Source organism: Perognathus longimembris, chromosome 2 (genome assembly GCF_023159225.1).
Source record: "Perognathus longimembris pacificus isolate PPM17 chromosome 2, ASM2315922v1, whole genome shotgun sequence".
Lineage (NCBI taxonomy): Eukaryota > Metazoa > Chordata > Mammalia > Rodentia > Heteromyidae > Perognathus > Perognathus longimembris.
The window spans coordinates 33,738,986-33,756,452 of record NC_063162.1 but is presented as its reverse complement, the minus strand read 5'-3'; the positions used below and the strand labels follow the sequence as shown (position 1 = coordinate 33,756,452).

General features: G+C 36.3%; 1 protein-coding gene across 1 annotated transcript in view; it reads right to left on the bottom strand.

Annotated features, from left to right (window-relative positions):
* Positions 1 to 17,467, bottom strand: part of Prkg1 (protein kinase cGMP-dependent 1) — a 919,569-nt gene that overhangs the window by 263,121 nt on the left and 638,981 nt on the right. Inside the window, exon 5 of the mRNA XM_048338777.1 lies at positions 2,812 to 2,875. Within this exon, the coding sequence (XP_048194734.1) occupies positions 2,812 to 2,875 (64 nt within the window). The remainder of the gene's footprint in view (positions 1 to 2,811; positions 2,876 to 17,467) is intronic.

Here is a 17,467-nt window from a genome sequence, read left to right as displayed (position 1 = left end):
ATACTTGAATAAAAAAAAGTCAAGTGTAGCAATATTCTGCTTCACTTTGTGGTCACAGATGAAGGAGACCAATAAATCATAGGACAGCTTACTTCAATAAGTCTCAAACAAAGAATTTTTGACTGCACCAAAGAATTACTATTATAGCCAATACCAAGAGACAAACATATTTTCAATGCATTTCCCATTTGTTTCCTCTTACAGCCCAACTAAAAAAATTCTTTAATTTCAGTACACTAAACTCCATAGGCCTCACAACCTCCCATTGGTCATTCCCCATTCCAGAGCTTCTTTCTTCTTTGCCCAGTTCTAAATTCCACAGTCCACAGTTTTAATAACTCTTCCCCAAGATCCCTCAACTTCCTTTTCCCTTGCTTCTCTTCTCTTGGAAAAAACAATCAAATGAGCTGCTGATCAAGAGGATTTTAGCTCCTTACCCCATCATGACTAAACTTTATGCAAGCTTTTTCCTGACACAAGGATCTAGTTAGTACTACTCTAAAAGCGGTCACTTAAGAAAATAATCAGGGTGTTGATGACTATGTTTGTAATCCTAACTACTCAAGAGGCTGAGATCTGATTATTTTAGTTGAGGTCAACTTCTTAACCCTACTGTAGTCAGCTGGAATATAACTCTTGCCTGTTCAACTTAGATCAACAAGTGGATCAAAAAGTGAGGTGGTAATGATGTCTGGAAGTTAAAGCACATTACCCAATCCCACTTGCTCCTACATTTTTCTTATACCCATCTTACTGCTGGAACCAATCTTATCTCTACACCATCACCTTTCTCATTTGATACACTTGTAACACTGAGAGAACAAAATAGAACCAATCAGATTTTCCTTCGCTAAAATACTCCATCAGTTCATTTACTCAAATTCCCCATAAGCAAACCTCCACTACTTCTGTAGGCACAGAAGAGCCTACTCTCTTGTGACTATGCAAGAAATGTGCAGCATCCCCTTTGTCTCCTGATCTTACAGGATTTCCTGTGTTTCTACATGCCTTATTTCCCCCTACTCAACCTTCCTTCTCTCCTTACAGTTCAACAAAATTCAATCTCAACTTTTGCTGTCTCTTCCTTAAACTATTTGCTTCTCTTAGATTGTAAGGCAAAAAAAAAAAAAATTCTCTTTTTTTTTTCCCCCACAGGTTTTAGGCCTTTTAATCCTAGCACTTAGGCTGAATCAGGCACATTGTGAGTTTGAGGCCTGCCTATTTTCCTTATGGTCCTGGGACTTGAACCCAGAGTTTTGCATGTATTAGGTATCATTGTCCCACACACCTAAATCCTGGCTCCTTGGTTTTTATGAAATGTTGAGCTATACATCCAGCCCCTGACTGATTTACCTAATTTCCAGTCTTTCTCCCCATGGCCCTACAGAAATAATGTGAACTCCACTAAGAGAGAGATTTTTGTCTCATTTTTCCCCTCTTCATCGCTGCATGCCAAGAGGCTGAGTGGGAACACAATAGTCGTTCAATAAATAACTATACCACAGACAAAAGCCATCAATATGAAATGAAATCATAGAAGGCAAGAAGAGAAATTAATCTGACAACACAATTCAGATGAGAAAGCACATTGCAGATTACCCTTTGCTCTAGGCTGGCTGTTTTCAACTCATTTCCCTTCTACTTACCCTTCTACTTAAAGTTCTATTCATCTAATTTGGCCCCTATTTCTGTCTCTTGGGGCTTAAAAACCTTCAAAGCTTTTATCTAACTAGGAGAATGAAACCAAAGCATCTCACTATTCTCTGCACTATTGCATCTGGCACATCCTGCCTTTGAGCCACCACAACCTTTTCCCTTTTTCCATCCATTTTGTTCCTTCTAGTTTGTAACAGTCTTTTATAATGCCACCTCCACTGTACTCTGAAGAGCTTAGCTCACTGTATTCTCTCAAGCCTTTCCATACCTTGTCCCACGCTACATTGAGTCTATTGTTTTATGGTCTTAGTAGTTCATATTTTCTCATTCACTTGTATTATCACATCAGTTAAATATTGTGCAACAGGATGATTATTAATGAATCTCTTTTTCTAGAATGTAGTCCTCTCATGAGGGGAGGACGGTGCCTAATTCATTTCATGTCATACTTCCAGGTTCTTGATTTATAGAGCACACACAACAAGAATTTACTAAGCAGGAAAAAATAAGGTTTTTGATGTAAAACAAAGCTCATATATCTACTAGTAAAGCAAGTTTAGTCACTGAAATTTGAGTGCTATTAATGAGGCATGATGCTTATCAATGTGAGCAGATGAAATTCCTTCTGTGTCTGGTCAGTTAAGACCCTCAGCAAGGCAGTCTGTGAACAGAGGCCTATCTGTGCTGTTTCTCCTCTTCCTCCATACCTTGGTTTCATAGATTCAAAGGCAATAAACCCACAGTGGCATTCCACATTCAGCATGCTAATAGAATATAAGCCTGATAATTCCTTTTGTAAATTTACTAATCTGAAGCTATAGATTGGCCATAACAATAACTTTACTTTATATTAACTCAGGTTAGAGAGAAATATGTGATCTCTCATTCATGGAAGTCAAAATAGCACTACATTTACTATAACAAAAAGTTTTCTTTGCTCTGTGATAGAGTTAATTTACCCACCTTTACCTGTAAAACATTGGGTGTGCAAAGCTGCTTTTTATTTGAAGCCACATATATAGCTTCTCCTAAAGCTAAAAAAAATGAATTGTGAGAGATATTTCTGTAGTGTGTGCATCATCATCACACAACTGTGAAAGAAGCCAGCCTACAAGAAGCTCCACCTCAAAATGTTCAAAGGTTAGATACCATTACCTCTTCAAGGACATCAGCAAGCTTGCTAAGGATCTCTTCAGGAAGGCTCTGGAATGTTGGAACACTGAAAAACAAAACAGAGATCCACGCTGAACACATAGAAAGTGGACTACTTAAATAAAGTGACATTGTATCTGAATGAAAATGAAGAAATAGCTCTTGACCAGCAATAGTTAGATTAAAAATTCAAGCTGTTACTTAAGCATGGTTTGAGTATCTAACAATGGGAAAGGTGTTCTGTAAGAGAATGAGTTTGGATAAAACCAAGCTCAAATCACAGTCACATTTTCATTACACTTGTCATAGTGACCAAGAGTCTCATGCATATTTGGGAGACAATCACTTTCTCCCTCATCAGTCTGCTGTCCTTGAATTCCTTCTATCTCCTCCTCCTCCCTCTCCTTCATACACACCTTTCTCCAGAGCATCTCCTAACATTTTTTTGGTGGTACTAGATTGGGCAATGCACTCAGTGTCTTGTACTTCCTCAGCAGGTGCTCTATTCCTTCAGTCTCATTGCTAGCTTCTTTTTGGCTTTAGCTATGTACCAGAAAGAGTTTCATAGCTCTGTCCAGGCCCAGCTTTGGACCATAACCTTCCTACGTATAACTTCAGAGTAGCTAGGTTCACAAGCATGCACTAACACACCTGGCTTTTCATGAGATATGGTATTTGTTTATCCTTAAGTAGGCGGACAAAAGAGATGACATTTAATGAAACAATTTATGAATACAAAGCATCTCAATCAGTGTCACCCCCTTTGACATTCTCAGTCCTTTCAATTCAATCTCTTCCTTTACTTTTCTTAAGTTTGTAGTCTAAACAATGAATTCTTGACGCATTTTCCCATCCTTCTGAAACCATGATCTTATCTGCACTTTCTAAGTAGCTGTGATATAAGCCCAGATGCCAAAACTAATTCATTCTTTAAGACATAACTTTATTAATACTTTCAGACTTGCAAACATTCATGCAACAACTTAGAAAATAAAAAAATTTAAAAAAGCTTTCCACTATAGTCAACTTTTCCCCATCTGTTTCATGTTCTCCTCATAGTATGATATTTTTTCCCCTCGTGTTGGGATCTAACTTGGAGCTTTAGACATGTGATTTGGCAGCTCTACTCCTTCCCAAAGTATATCTCCAATCTTATTAAGAAAACTTTTACTCTTTACTATGCTTGTAGTCATATCAATTAAATACTATTCTTTTTTTCTATCTTCTTTGACAGAATTAAAACACTACCAAGGAAAGAACTATATCTGTCTTGCTCGAGTCTATTTTCAGAAACTTACAAATAACGTACATAGAAGCATATGTTGAGTAAAGTTAAGAAAGCATGAGTGTGTGAATACCACATGTAAGTGATGACAGGAAAAATCTGAGATGTTCCAGTTTAATTACAATTGGAAGATAAGCAAAAAGGGCTTCACAGGAGGATGGAGAGATGGGAGACAGGGGAGTGGGGGAATGATTTATTCCCCCCCACCATCTTATTGGCAGCCATAGGCTATCATGTTTTTCTTCCCCCGAATTACCAAATATACTTTTAGCTCCAGTCCAAAGAACATTTTACAGCTCCTGCCAACCCCTGCTGCTGCTAATTGCAAGAACTTGGCTTAGAACCCTGATCCTTTCTTTTATTTCTGACTAGCATCTGTAACTGTGCCAACAAACTCCATTTATTTCCAATTCCTTTGGTCTGAAGAGTTTTGGTTTGAGAACAATTCTTAGGATAAGATAAGGCAGGGTAGAGCAAAGGGTTAGTCACCCAAGACTAAGACATTGGAGAAGGTTAATTCCCTTCAGCTCTTTCTGTTCTCTTATTTTTCTCCATAGAGAAGCCAGTGACCATATTAAATGAGTTGAATGAACATACCAGTAAATCAATGTATATGTGAAATAAATTGACTTTCAATTGTTTTTCTAAAAGCCAAACTCATCCATATATATTTCCTATAGGAAACCTACTGGAGACCAGGAAAATCTAACCAGGAAGAGGTAACAAATAGTACACGAAATGTACCCATGGCCTTACATATGAAACTGTAACCCCTCTGTACATCACTTTGACAATAAACAATTATTTTAAAAAACTCACAAAAAGACATCTCAGTGCTTGAATGGAGAGGAAGTTCTAAATTAGTACATATACATTTGCACATCTGATATCTGATTTGTCAATTGCATAATTCTGGCTTGAACAGAGTAACAAGATGAAAGAAGCCTTTAAATCACTAGGCATATACAGGCATGAAAGTTTGACTGTTAATTTGTGACTCTAATACCCATTACTTAGGGTTAAAGACTGCTGATAAAAATCCCAAGGTATTCTGTACAGGTGTAGCGATTCACCCAGGACCATCTGTTCCCCAGATTTACTGCCATGGTCTGAGCCATGTGGGTTTTAATTTCCAGAAGGCAGTCTATTTCAGCAGTTGGAGGGAGAATATTACAGACAGGGACAGGGAAGATAAAGGAAGCGGTTTCCATGAGTTATACAGGTAGAAAAGTCTAGCTCTTTCTTGTTCCTTTAATGAGCTCTATTGCAGCTTTTTCTGAGGTATTAGATTAATTAGAGTGTTTCTATTCCAGTGTGCATTTGTGGAAAATACAAACTATAAGTGAATTTTTATAATTGGATTCCATTTTTAGAAAGTTCTATTACCTCTATGTGACAAGTTTTATTTCCATTTTAGTGTGTCTGTGTCAAACTCTATGTACTACTGCATTTTCTTTGTCATAAGAGCTATTGTCCTTAAGAGAAAAGTGTTAATTTGACCATATAGCATACTAAGTGAAGAGAGAAACAGAAGCTAGGAAGACATTTTAAAAATAATTATAATTTTAAACTAATTTAAATGCTTCAAAATATTAAGCAGCATTTACTATAACAAAAAAGGTACTTTTTGTTTTTTTTAAAGAGAATCACTCTGGAAAGAGACCAGTAACATCAGAAGCAATCTGGACTTAAAAATCGTTTAACAAGAAAAACAAGTGCTTTCCCTTTTATAAATTACTCAGAGAACACTCCTGGAGCCATTTTTTAAAATCCTAAGTTTTCCATTCTTCAAACACTAGATAAGGTCTGTTGTGTTATTAATTTGTTTTTCTAAGAATGATCAACCTTCAAGGAGCTTAAACACAAAGAAATAAAGATGTTCATAGATTGAAACTGTACTCAGAAAATGTATAAGTTGAATTTTCAAATAAATCAATAGCGATTAATTATGATTACACTTATTTGTATACATAAGTCAAGATAAAGTTGTCTGATTTAGATAACCTAAGCAAAATAAATAGATGATATCATGTACTACTTAGGATTGTAGTGACCATAAGTGAAATAATAGATGTAAACCATTCTTTAGGTACAATGAGTATGTGCATACATACTCAATAACTTTCAGTAGTCACTGAAATCTCTCTCACACACACATACACACACATACATGCACATGCATTTCTTAATATTATTAATGTTTAAAATATTTTAGGAAATTTAAATTTCTAATGTATCAGATATGACTCGCAGACTATGTTCAAAAGTGATCGACGTTATCTATGTCATCATTCAAAAAAGTCAAATTATATCTGACTTTGAGTACAATCTTTTTTTTCAGTGAAATACTTGAGTTCTGTATTGTTTAGCTCTTTCCCCAGTTGTGTAGATCATAGAAGGCATGCTATTCTTAAAAGCTGGGGAGTAAAGTCTCTAAGCTCTCCTAGGAAAGTCACAAAGGAACCCTGCTGCCCACTAGTCCACTGCTTTTATTCACTAAGAGGGAGGTAACCTTTGGTCTTGCTTGACACCCAGGAGCTTCAAGTCACCTGCTAGGCAATTCCAAACAGAGAAATCTACTCTTGGAAAGCTGTCTCCAAAGGATTTGTCTTTTCTCTTCTCTTCTTCTCTATTCTTTTCTTCATCTTCAGAAACCCTTAGTAATCTCTTCAAATGAATTTGGTCTTCTAAAACAAAGAGGGAAGGGCTGGGAACGTGGCTCAATGGTAACATGCTTGCCTAGTATGCATGAAGTCCTGGGTTTGATTTGGCAGCACCACATGAACAGAAAAAGCTGGATGTGGCACTGTGGTTTAAGTGGTAGAGTGCTAGCCTTAAGTAAAAGGAAGCCATGGACATTGCTCAGGCCGTGAGTTCAAGCCCCAGACTGACAAAAAAAAACTAACTAAATAATAAATAAATAAAACAAAGAGGGAAATCTGTATTTTTGAGGCAAGCACTCTTGCCACTAGGCCATATTCCCAGCCCAGAAATCTGTATTTTCTGAAGAAGGTCTGACAATTTACTTGGAAAGGAGGAAAGGTGGACTATAGGGGAAACTATTTCAATACTTTATATTTGAATAAGCTCTTTTCTAGTTCCATCCCTAACTTGTACCTCCCCAGCTCCCCATGTAAGTAACCTCAATATACCACAATCTTCCCAAACACATATATACAGCCATTTTGTGTTTAATGCTGACACAAAAGTGAGCAAATTGGTAGAGCAAAAAGAATGAATTTGAGAAAGAAGATATAACAGTTTCAGTGTGAGCTCAGGGCCTTTTGGCCATTTGGCCAAGAAAATACAAGGTTCTAATTCTTGGTCTAGATGTTATTAGGCAAAGTGAATCCTATTAACTTCTCACCAAAGGAAGGGTACACCCAGAAGAAATTAAAGAAAAGCAACTGTCAAACTAGAGTTTCAAGGTCAGGAAACTCTCAAGATGACACTACTGTTATCTTCCCCTCTCATTCATTCTTCTACTATCCTTACTAAATTCTACAGCCAAATACCACATTCCTCTAGATAAGTTTTAGCTTCACGTCTTGCACTATCTATCATCAAATATATTCTCCACTCTACTTGGTGTAAACCAACTGTACAAGTCATGGGGGGAGGGAAATGGTGAGGGTAGAAGGTGAGGGAAAATGAGAGAGGAGGTAACAAGTTGGATAAGAAATATATGCACTGCCTTACATATGAAACTGTACATCCTCAGTACATCACTTTGACAATAAACAAACAAATTAAAAATAAATTAAAAATTAGTGTCATTTCTCCATAATTCCTGCAACTCTCATTTAAATTAGAATTATAGCCAGGTATTGGTGACTCATACTTATAACCCTAACTACTTAAAAGGTTGAGATTTAAAGATCTTGCTTCAAATCCAGCAGGAGCAGAAAAATTGGAGAAAATCTATATCCAGTTAATAATCCAAAACATAGAACCGAAAGTATGAATCAAGTGATAGAGTTCCAACCATGAGTAAAAATGTTTGTGAGATCTACAGGCCATGAGTTAAAGTCCCAGTACTAGCACACACACACACACACACACACACACACACACACACACACACAGAGTTATAGTCTTATAAGTTATATATCTAGTCTAGCTTACTGAAAGTCATGTTTAATATCTCATGCAAAAATAATGAGTCTACCAATCTTAAACTGCTACTCTGAATACATATGAATTGCTTTCAAATTAAAGCATTGCACAAATAAGGATAGTTATTTGTGAAAGCAACATAAAACCTAAAGCTATGGCCTTGAAAATGACCTTCTGAAATTATACTACGTACTACTATAGATTTTGAGATTTGCTTTTAATATCTCAGGTCTGCAGATCCTGACTCAATTGTTTCCAACCTTAAAGTTGTTAGATTCAAGAGGCTAGAGGACATGTTCCAAAAACACAATGCATTTTTTCAAAATAAAGTTAAAGTATTTGTAACATAAAATTCAGCACCTCAGGTATTTTAAGAGATGCTCAGAAACCATCACCACTACCCATTTGCAGCATTTTTCCATTGTTTCCCAGGGAAATTTCATAACCTGCTAAACAATAACTCTTCCATCTTCTATCCCTCCGCATCTGGTATCCACTTTTTGGCTTTCTGCCTGTAAGATTTGGTTAGTGTGGGTGTATCATAGAACTGGAATTTTATACAGTATTTGAGCCTTTCTGTATGATTTTTTTGAGACAGATAACAGCTCAAAATGATCTCGAAGTTGGATTCTTCCTACCTCTACATGAGTACTGGGACTCTATATATGACCTTGTGGGCATTCATGTATGAATGATTGTGACCTGGCTGAGTCCTTGTTTCTGAAACGTTTCATTCAGTAGAACATTTTGAAGATTCATCACATCATTTAATTCACATGTTAACATTTATTCAGATGTATGTGTGTTTGCGTGCATGTTGATTTCCATACCAGGGTTTGAACCCAGGGCCTCAAACACTCTTTCTTGGCTTTCTTGCTCATGATTCATGCTCTACTTCTTGGGTACACTTCTACTCTATCATGTTCCTGCTTAATTGGGAATAGCATCTCACAGAAAAAAAAAAAAAAAAAAGAAGATGGTTGAACCAGGAGCTTCCACAAAGCTTCTGAGTAGATATGAATACCTACCTTTCCCAGCTGGTTTTAATGTGTGTTAAGTCACTCATTTTAATTTGGTGAGTGATAATTTAAAATAATCACTAAAGGCTAGGCATGGCAGTGCATACCTATAATCCTAGTGACTCAGAATGCAGCGATAGTAGAATCATAGTCCTAGACCAGTAGGGAAGAAATAGAAGACTTTATATTATAAGCAAACTCATAAAGGAACAGAAATATGGGTTTGGCTCAAGTAGTAAAATGTCTATAAGCAACAAGCCCCAAATTCAAGGCCCAGTGCCCCCAAGTAAAAATAAATCAAAAAGCTATCCCAGTTTATCTTGTAAATTACAGTAAAGACAATAAACCTTCATCATATGTTATCAATATTTGAATTTCCACATACTTGTAGAATCTTCAAGATTTAACTAAAGAACAATCTCTTCTGGGAAATGGTACCTGTCAATCCTGTCTACATCTGCTGGCATTTTGTCTCTTTTCACACACACACACACACACACACACACACGCTCGCGCGCACACACACACTATATATGCTATAAATTCATGAAAAGCCCTACTGAGTTGTAACTAATAGTGGAAATTTCAGAGTCCCTTTTTTTTTTATGATACTGAATCCCAGCCTTCTCCCTCTATTTTCTAGGTTGGAAACCGCAGGCAAATTATTGAAGTCCAAAAGCTTCCATAGTTGTAAAACTAAAAAACAGAATTCATGGAGCTATTGTCATTACTAAGAAACCCAAAATATTTACATAAGAGGCTTTCATGAGGTAATCACTCAATTAAAAGGACCTTTTGTAACGTTCCACTTAACACAGACAATACCATGTAGAAGGCGCTTAAAAAAATGCAATGAATGAATGATGGTTTTCACCCAAGGTCACTACCCAAAGTTGCAGTTTCTCATAGAGTGGTGAAATTGAGCCTCCTCCTGTCTAGATGAAATCCATTTCACCATGATGGGCTCCATAAGCCCACAGAAAGGGGAATCTCTTCTATTCCAAAAATAAAACATGCCTCATGAACAGTTATTCCAGTCTATGTAAAAGATATTCTCCTTGGTACTTCTCCGGAACCACAGACACATTCCATGAAGGCTATTCACTCAAGAAGAATTCAGAACAGAAAGTTATTGATGGACAGATGCTTCTTCTAAAAGCCCTTTTCAAACCCCCTGAATCGTCTGCTTTCCAAATTAGAACTCAAGTTATTTGGATGCTTCTGTCAAAATGACTGTCAGGAGGAAAGGCCCTAGTCAAACACATTCCTATACTGCCCCTGGAATGCTTAATAGTACCTCATTCTGATTTAGTCAGAAAAAACTGCACTGCACCTGATCTTTGCTCTGTAAATCATTCGATTGCCTAATGCCGCCATCAGAATTAAAATCTCATGTGCTTTTCATGGGACTTAAAGACATTTTTATCTGACTGTTAGAACTGAAAAAGCAGTGTGTGAACTTTAAAATATTGGTTGTGTGAGTGGTTATCAGGCTGTAAGGTTCTGTGTCGGTTTTATACCTACTCTGGACTCTATTGCTCCCACTAAGGAGCAAAACCCCAGCTTTGCTCTCCAGACATCTGTGACAAAACCCATCTCCCTTGCGCAGGGTTGTGCTATAAACCACTCACTAGTACTTGTGAAGTGCTAGCAGCATACATGGCCTTAGGAATAACAAATATCCTCCAGGAAAGGATATCGTCCAAAGTTCACAACGATCTTCCTGCAGCTTCATAGTTTTCCATGTTAATAATGTGAGTTTGTTGTTTATGTAGCCTAAAACTTCAAATCCCTTTCTAAGTCTTTCTCCAATTTCCTTCTCCCAGGGGCTGGATACCTAGTGTTTACATAGCTGAAGAGCCAAGCATGCCTGAGGTGTAGATAACTACACATGGCCTATAGGATTCCTTGTCTTTAATTTGGGGCCATTTAAAAAGCCATGGTACTAAAAATACTATTTCAGAAAAGTATAGATAGATGTTCCACACTAGAATATATACTCAATGAATAAATCAGAAATTCTAAGTTATAGCTTTTGAAAATATTCTTTATAATTGGGCTCATTATAAGTTAATTTGCTAGTGAACAAATACATAAAGCTACCTAGAGGAGCTGGAGAAAATAAAAAGCCATTTCCAACTTTACTAAGCCAAGCAACTTCTTTATTCAGAAACATCTATTAACTTACTGAGGATCTAAAATTTCAGCTATATAGTTTTTGGAATGCTTGTTTCCATTGAACTGAACCTACAAGATTTGAAATAACCTCTCTCTCTCTTTCTCTCTTTCTTTCTCTCTCTCTCTCTCTCTCTCTCTCTCTCTCTCTCTCTCTCTCTCTCTCTCTCTCTCTCTCTCTCTCTCTCTTCCTCTCTCTCATCATTTTTTTACGAAGCAGGGGTGTCTGGCCAGATGGGCCAGACACAAGGCATTTTGCTCTTGCTTGGATTTTTCACTTAAGGTTGACACTCTACCACTTGAGCTACTGCTTCACTTCTGAATTTTTGATGGTTAATTAGAGATAAGAGTCCCTCAGATTTGTGTTCCCAAGCTGTCATGGAGCTGCGATAGGATTTTCAGATCTCAGCCTCCTAAATAGCTAGGATTACAAACATGAGCCACTCCATAGCAGACTATATTTTTATCACAGAGTACCTTTTAGCATGGGTATTTCTGTGGTTTGTCCCTACTTCTAAGTGAGGTTCAGTCAGAATTTTCTCTGCAGAAGAAAATCTAAATATCCTACATTGGTAGTTCTGATGTGCCCTGTGCCTACTTCTGTCACAACAATTATTGTATTGTGTCAGTTTATTTAATTGCTTTCTCTTAGTTCAGTGAACTACTGTGCACTGGCCCACTGCCTAGTTTTATAAATCAAATAGTATGGAATGCAGTTCATACACACTGTTTTATCAATGACTCTTTTGATGAGGCACTGGCAGAATTGAGTAGATTCAATAGAAAGTTTGACAAGCATTCCTAATTTACTTACTCTTTGGTTCATCTTTTCAGATGTCAACTTTTGCCCTAGCCTATTATTATACAGTATTATCTCTTTCAATTGTGCATATAGCAAATGATAGATGTTCCACATTTTACCTTTCAAAATGCTTTACCTTTCAAAATCAATCAGGACTGTCTTCAGGCAAGTACTTTAAGAAAATATGAAGACTAGGACAGAATATTCAACTCAGGCTACATACTCAAAAGTTCCTTTTAATAATATTTTGTGTCAACGTGGAAATAGAGCTTCAATAATTTAACCTTGAATAAATAATAGCTCTACTCTAGAAATGAAGATAACATAAGATTCAAAGTTCACTGTATACAAAATCTTTTAGATATTAATTCTTGATATGATTGTTTTCCTCTCCAACAACATTTTGAATCAATCAAATATGAAGTTATTACTTTTTATCCTTTGGGAAATTATTCATTTTACTTGTATTTAAATCAATTATTTTGTTAATTAACTAGAGACAAGGTCTCAGGTTTATAAATGTCTTTATAAGTCTTATTTCATTTAGTCATGATTTAGAACATTTAGAACCTTCTACCACAGTAAATAAATATTACTAAAACTTTTCCTCTACTGATGGTAAACTTTTTACTGCTTACTTTTAATAAGAACTCTTAAGACACATGCTCTTAATACATTGTGAAGTTCATAAACCACTAACTGTAAGTTAGATAATATTGTACAGCAATTTATTCATCTTAAATAACAGGAAAATTATGTTATTTAAAAATGGTTCTCCACATCCTTCTCCCATGTAACTCCTGGCAAACATTTATCTGTTAAAAGAACATCACACACAAATATATATGAATACATATATCTATATGAATTTCATATAACTCAATAGCCAACAAATATTTTGAATTTAAAAGGTACAAATGACTTGGATAGACATTTCTCCACAGTAAATAAATAAATAAATGAACACAAGATATACAAAACTGTGTCAAACAAACCTAACCCACTGGAATATCAATATCAAAACAATGATGAAATCTAACCTTTACCTGCAAAAAAAAAAAGTGATAAAGAACATGGAAAAACTGAGACCTTTAAACTCTCTTGATGAGAATATAAAACTGATCAATTATTACAGAACACAGCATTAAGTTTCTTAAAAAAAAAAACCAGAATGGTCATATGAACCAGCATTCTCACGTGAGAATTCTTTCAAAATATTTGAGGTCAGTATGTTTTTTAAAAAATCTGCTTCTTTTTTTCTGTCTGCTTCTTTGTGCTCATTGCAGAAGTATTCACAACATCTAAGACTTCATGAAAACAATTTCAATTCCTATTTACACATTACCCAGCTATAACTATGAACCTATAGGTTGTGAAACTCACAGCCTATTGTAGGACCCACTTTTGGATACCTGAAATTGTCACTCTTACAGAAGTAGAGAATACTTTTGAGACTTGAAGCTCAGCTTGTACCTCTAATGAATGGAATGTTCTGAGATTAGCATGTCAATCTGAGACCCCAGGATATATGGTCAATTCAAAAATTGTTTTGGTTACAAGCCAAAGACATTCTTAAAAGATTGAAGAGTCTAATTTTAAGCCTAACAGATATATTTACACATGTAAATATGGTGTCAGAAAATAAGTATTTAAATTTTGATTATTGGGGTGAAGAACTGTGGCTATAAAATATAAAAGAAAAAAATTTATATAGGCAGCTATCTGCACATGTGATGGAAGAGACTTATGGCACCGTAGTAGGTTATGGTACTTGAGAAGTGAAAAAAATTATTTAGAGAAGGTGTACAAGTAGATAACAGATAATTGCATAGTTAAGTCTTCTGAAAGAAATAACTATGCACACGGAAAAGCAATGACATAAAAGGTACCCACGGAGGTTCAGCATGGGAGTTGATGTCAGGAATAAAAAAGAAATTAAGATAAGGAAGAAGAAAGAATAGACAATAAGTGGGCTTTAGCAGGCATTTCAGAACAGGGTCTAGTGTATATAAACACTTGGATATACAAAATAGCACATTAAATATGGAACTATAAGTGATTTCATATGACTAAAATATAGAACCTGACAAGGAAAAAATAAAAAGTGACTTAGGAAATTTAATATGTATTGATTAGGAAATACCATGATATAACTCAATTTGACCTAGAAGAACAGAAGACAGAATATACATCCTGTAAAGCGATGCAATTTGCTTGCAAGATGGGGTTCATAGACACATCTTGTCTCACAAAACCAAAAAGAAAACAGGAAAAGGAAAAGCAAATCTATTGTGTTTTGTAGGAACTTTTTCCTGGTTTCTTTGTTGTTTTTTTGCCAGTCCTGGGGCTTGGACTCAGGGCCTGAGCACTGTCCCTGGCTTCTTTTGGCTCAAGGCTAGCACTCTGCCACTTGAGCCACAGCGCCACTTCTGGCCGTTTTCTGTATATGTGGTGCTGGAGAATTGAACCCAGGGCCTCATGTATAGGAGGCAAGCACTCTTGCCACTAGGCCATATCCCCAACCCCAATTACTTTTTTTTTTTTTTTGCCAGTCCTGGGCCTTGGACTCAGGGCCTGGGCACTGTCCCTGGCTTCTTTTTGCTCAAGGCTAGCACTCTGCCACTTGAGCCACAGCGCCACTTCTGGCTGTTTTCTGTATATGTGGTGCTGGGGAATTGAACCCAGGGCTTCATGTATAAGAGGCAAGCACTCTTGTTTTCCTGGTTTCTTAAAACACATTATAAAGCAATTTAACTTGTGTCGCTAAAAGAGAATTTGTAGTTAAATAGTTGAACAGTCAAGTGACAAGTCCTTGTCTTCATTTTCCTTTCCAGTAATGCAAGGAATTACAACTGACTTATGAGCTCTGATGTGCCTGGCCCTGCTCTCTATCCTTCATATATAATATCAACTCAAAGTAGTTGACATATAGTAACATCACAATTGTGAAAATTAAATGCATTATGTATACATGGGAAGCAACTATAACCATCATGTCCATTTTGCAGATGAGAAAAGAAATGAATGAAAAGAAATGAAAACAAACTTGGCCAAGATTTCAAAATTTGTCATTAACAGGGATGACAGGAAATTACAGTTGCCCATGATAGTCTCCCAAGCATCTCTTCCCTATAGCAATGAGGATAATATTTGGCTCATGAATGAGTACATCCTCCTGTGGTGATTTAAAGTTGGCTTTACTTTTTCACACCTCACAACAATAGGTAGTAGCTAGTTCTTCTAAAATCTGGGCTAGATGGATGATTTGATTTGGCCAAAAGAGGTCAAAGGAATAAATTAGTTTTATGGCAAAGCTTTAACAAGGACTTAGCTTCTAATCTGAGCTTTTAAAAACTAGCCACCAAATGGTGAATAAGTTCATCCAAGCCTACTGATATTGGGTAATTCAGAGACTCAGGAGTAATATCTCAAGAGATTCCAGAATGCATACAATGATCTCTCTCTCTCTCTCTCTCTCTCTCTCTCTCTCTCTCTCTCTTTCTATCTCTCTCTCTCTCTCTGTATATGTGTGATAATATGTGTATTTGACCTCAACTAATGTGTTTGGAAAAGAGCACTTGTCTGACAGAGAATAATGATAAATAATAAAACACATTGCTTTAAGTCACTACATTTTAGAAGGTGTAGAGCTGGGAAACAATCTTTGTGTGCATTTGTCTTCTCTAAAGCTAAATTTTTGTTATAATTAATCTCTGACTCACTCAAACGAAAGTATCATTGCCATCATCCTGTTTTCTGCATAGCATTCTCATTCTTATTATTTACTTAAATGGTATTTGGAAGTAGCAAAAGCTGTCTTCTGTGTTAAGAACTAGAAGAGCACTTGAGTTTCAGAAAATTCAATTTCAAAGAAAACCTTTCTTTTCAAATGGATTTTCATCTATGATGTTTCTTAATAAGTGAAAAACATAATTCCTTATCTCTGTTATTTCCTCTCACAATCTTAAGACACTTTGCCACCTGGACAGTCAAACTGTCTAATAACAAGGTTAATACAGACCTGGAGACAGTCATACTTAGGAAAAAAATCTTATATAAACACAACAGGCTCTTTTCATAGTACATTTATTATCTCACCCACTTCTGTGTTTACATACAGACTTGTCTGTAGAAAGATACTGCCAATTTTCTTTCAGAGAAGACAGATGTTTCTTCAAAAACATTTAACAACTCAGATATAAGAATGTGACTCTAGTAAATGATCATTTGGCTAAGATACTAGTTTAACAGTACAGATGTAGCCTTGCCCATTTCTTTCTCCCTCCCTCCCTCCTTCCCTTTCTTCTTTCCTTTCTTTGTTTTTCCTTCTCACAAGTAGAAATGTCTTATTTTAGTCAATGAGTGAGTGACTCATGATTATGTTAATCCTGCAGTGAAATACCATACTGTTGCAGCACAGAATTTCTTCGAATTCTACACAAAATGTGGCTGACATTTATTAGCTATGATCCTCCAGAGAAGCAGTGTATATATTATTAGAGAAGGAATTGTTCTTCCTTCACGATGGAATAGTTTTAAATATTTTACCAGCCTTGTGGATGCCTCTTAGTTCAGTCAAGTTGACATGCAAAACAAATATTACATATTATGATTATCTGTTGAGAACACCAGCTCACACCAGCTCCATCAGAAAATATGTTGTAGGAACACAACACACACACACACACACACAAACATGTTCACACACAGCAGTGTCTAGAAGTGTCTAGGGTAGGTCCCAGAACTCTACTGGGAGTAAAGAAATCTATCCTCAGTTATTGTGGGAACAGAAAAGCTCAAATTAATGTCAAATTCAAATCAACAGGGGGAAAGAAAAACATATGCTATCTATATTCAGATTTGTCCTGAGAGGGAGGAACTGTTCCTCTATGGGGTGTCTGTATCTCCATTATATCTCTGAAAACTACCAGCAATGGTGTCAGAACAAGAAATAGTATCTCAAATACAGTTAAACAGAAAAGTAGATAGAGTTAATCTCCCCATTTCAGTAGCTCACCATGATGACACTTTAGAAGCACTGGGAGAACAGGAAGGAAATCTCTTTTTAAATTGTGGCAGAAGGCCGGGCACCAGGGGCTCCGGCCTGTAATCCTACCTACTCAGTAGTCTGAGTTCTGAGGATCGAGGTTTGAAGCCAGCCCAGGCAGAAAAGTCCCACAAAAGTGACAAAAAATAATATTGCAGGAGAAAGAAATCTTTGAACATCAGGAGACAGCAAGAAGATCATTTATGATGTCACTT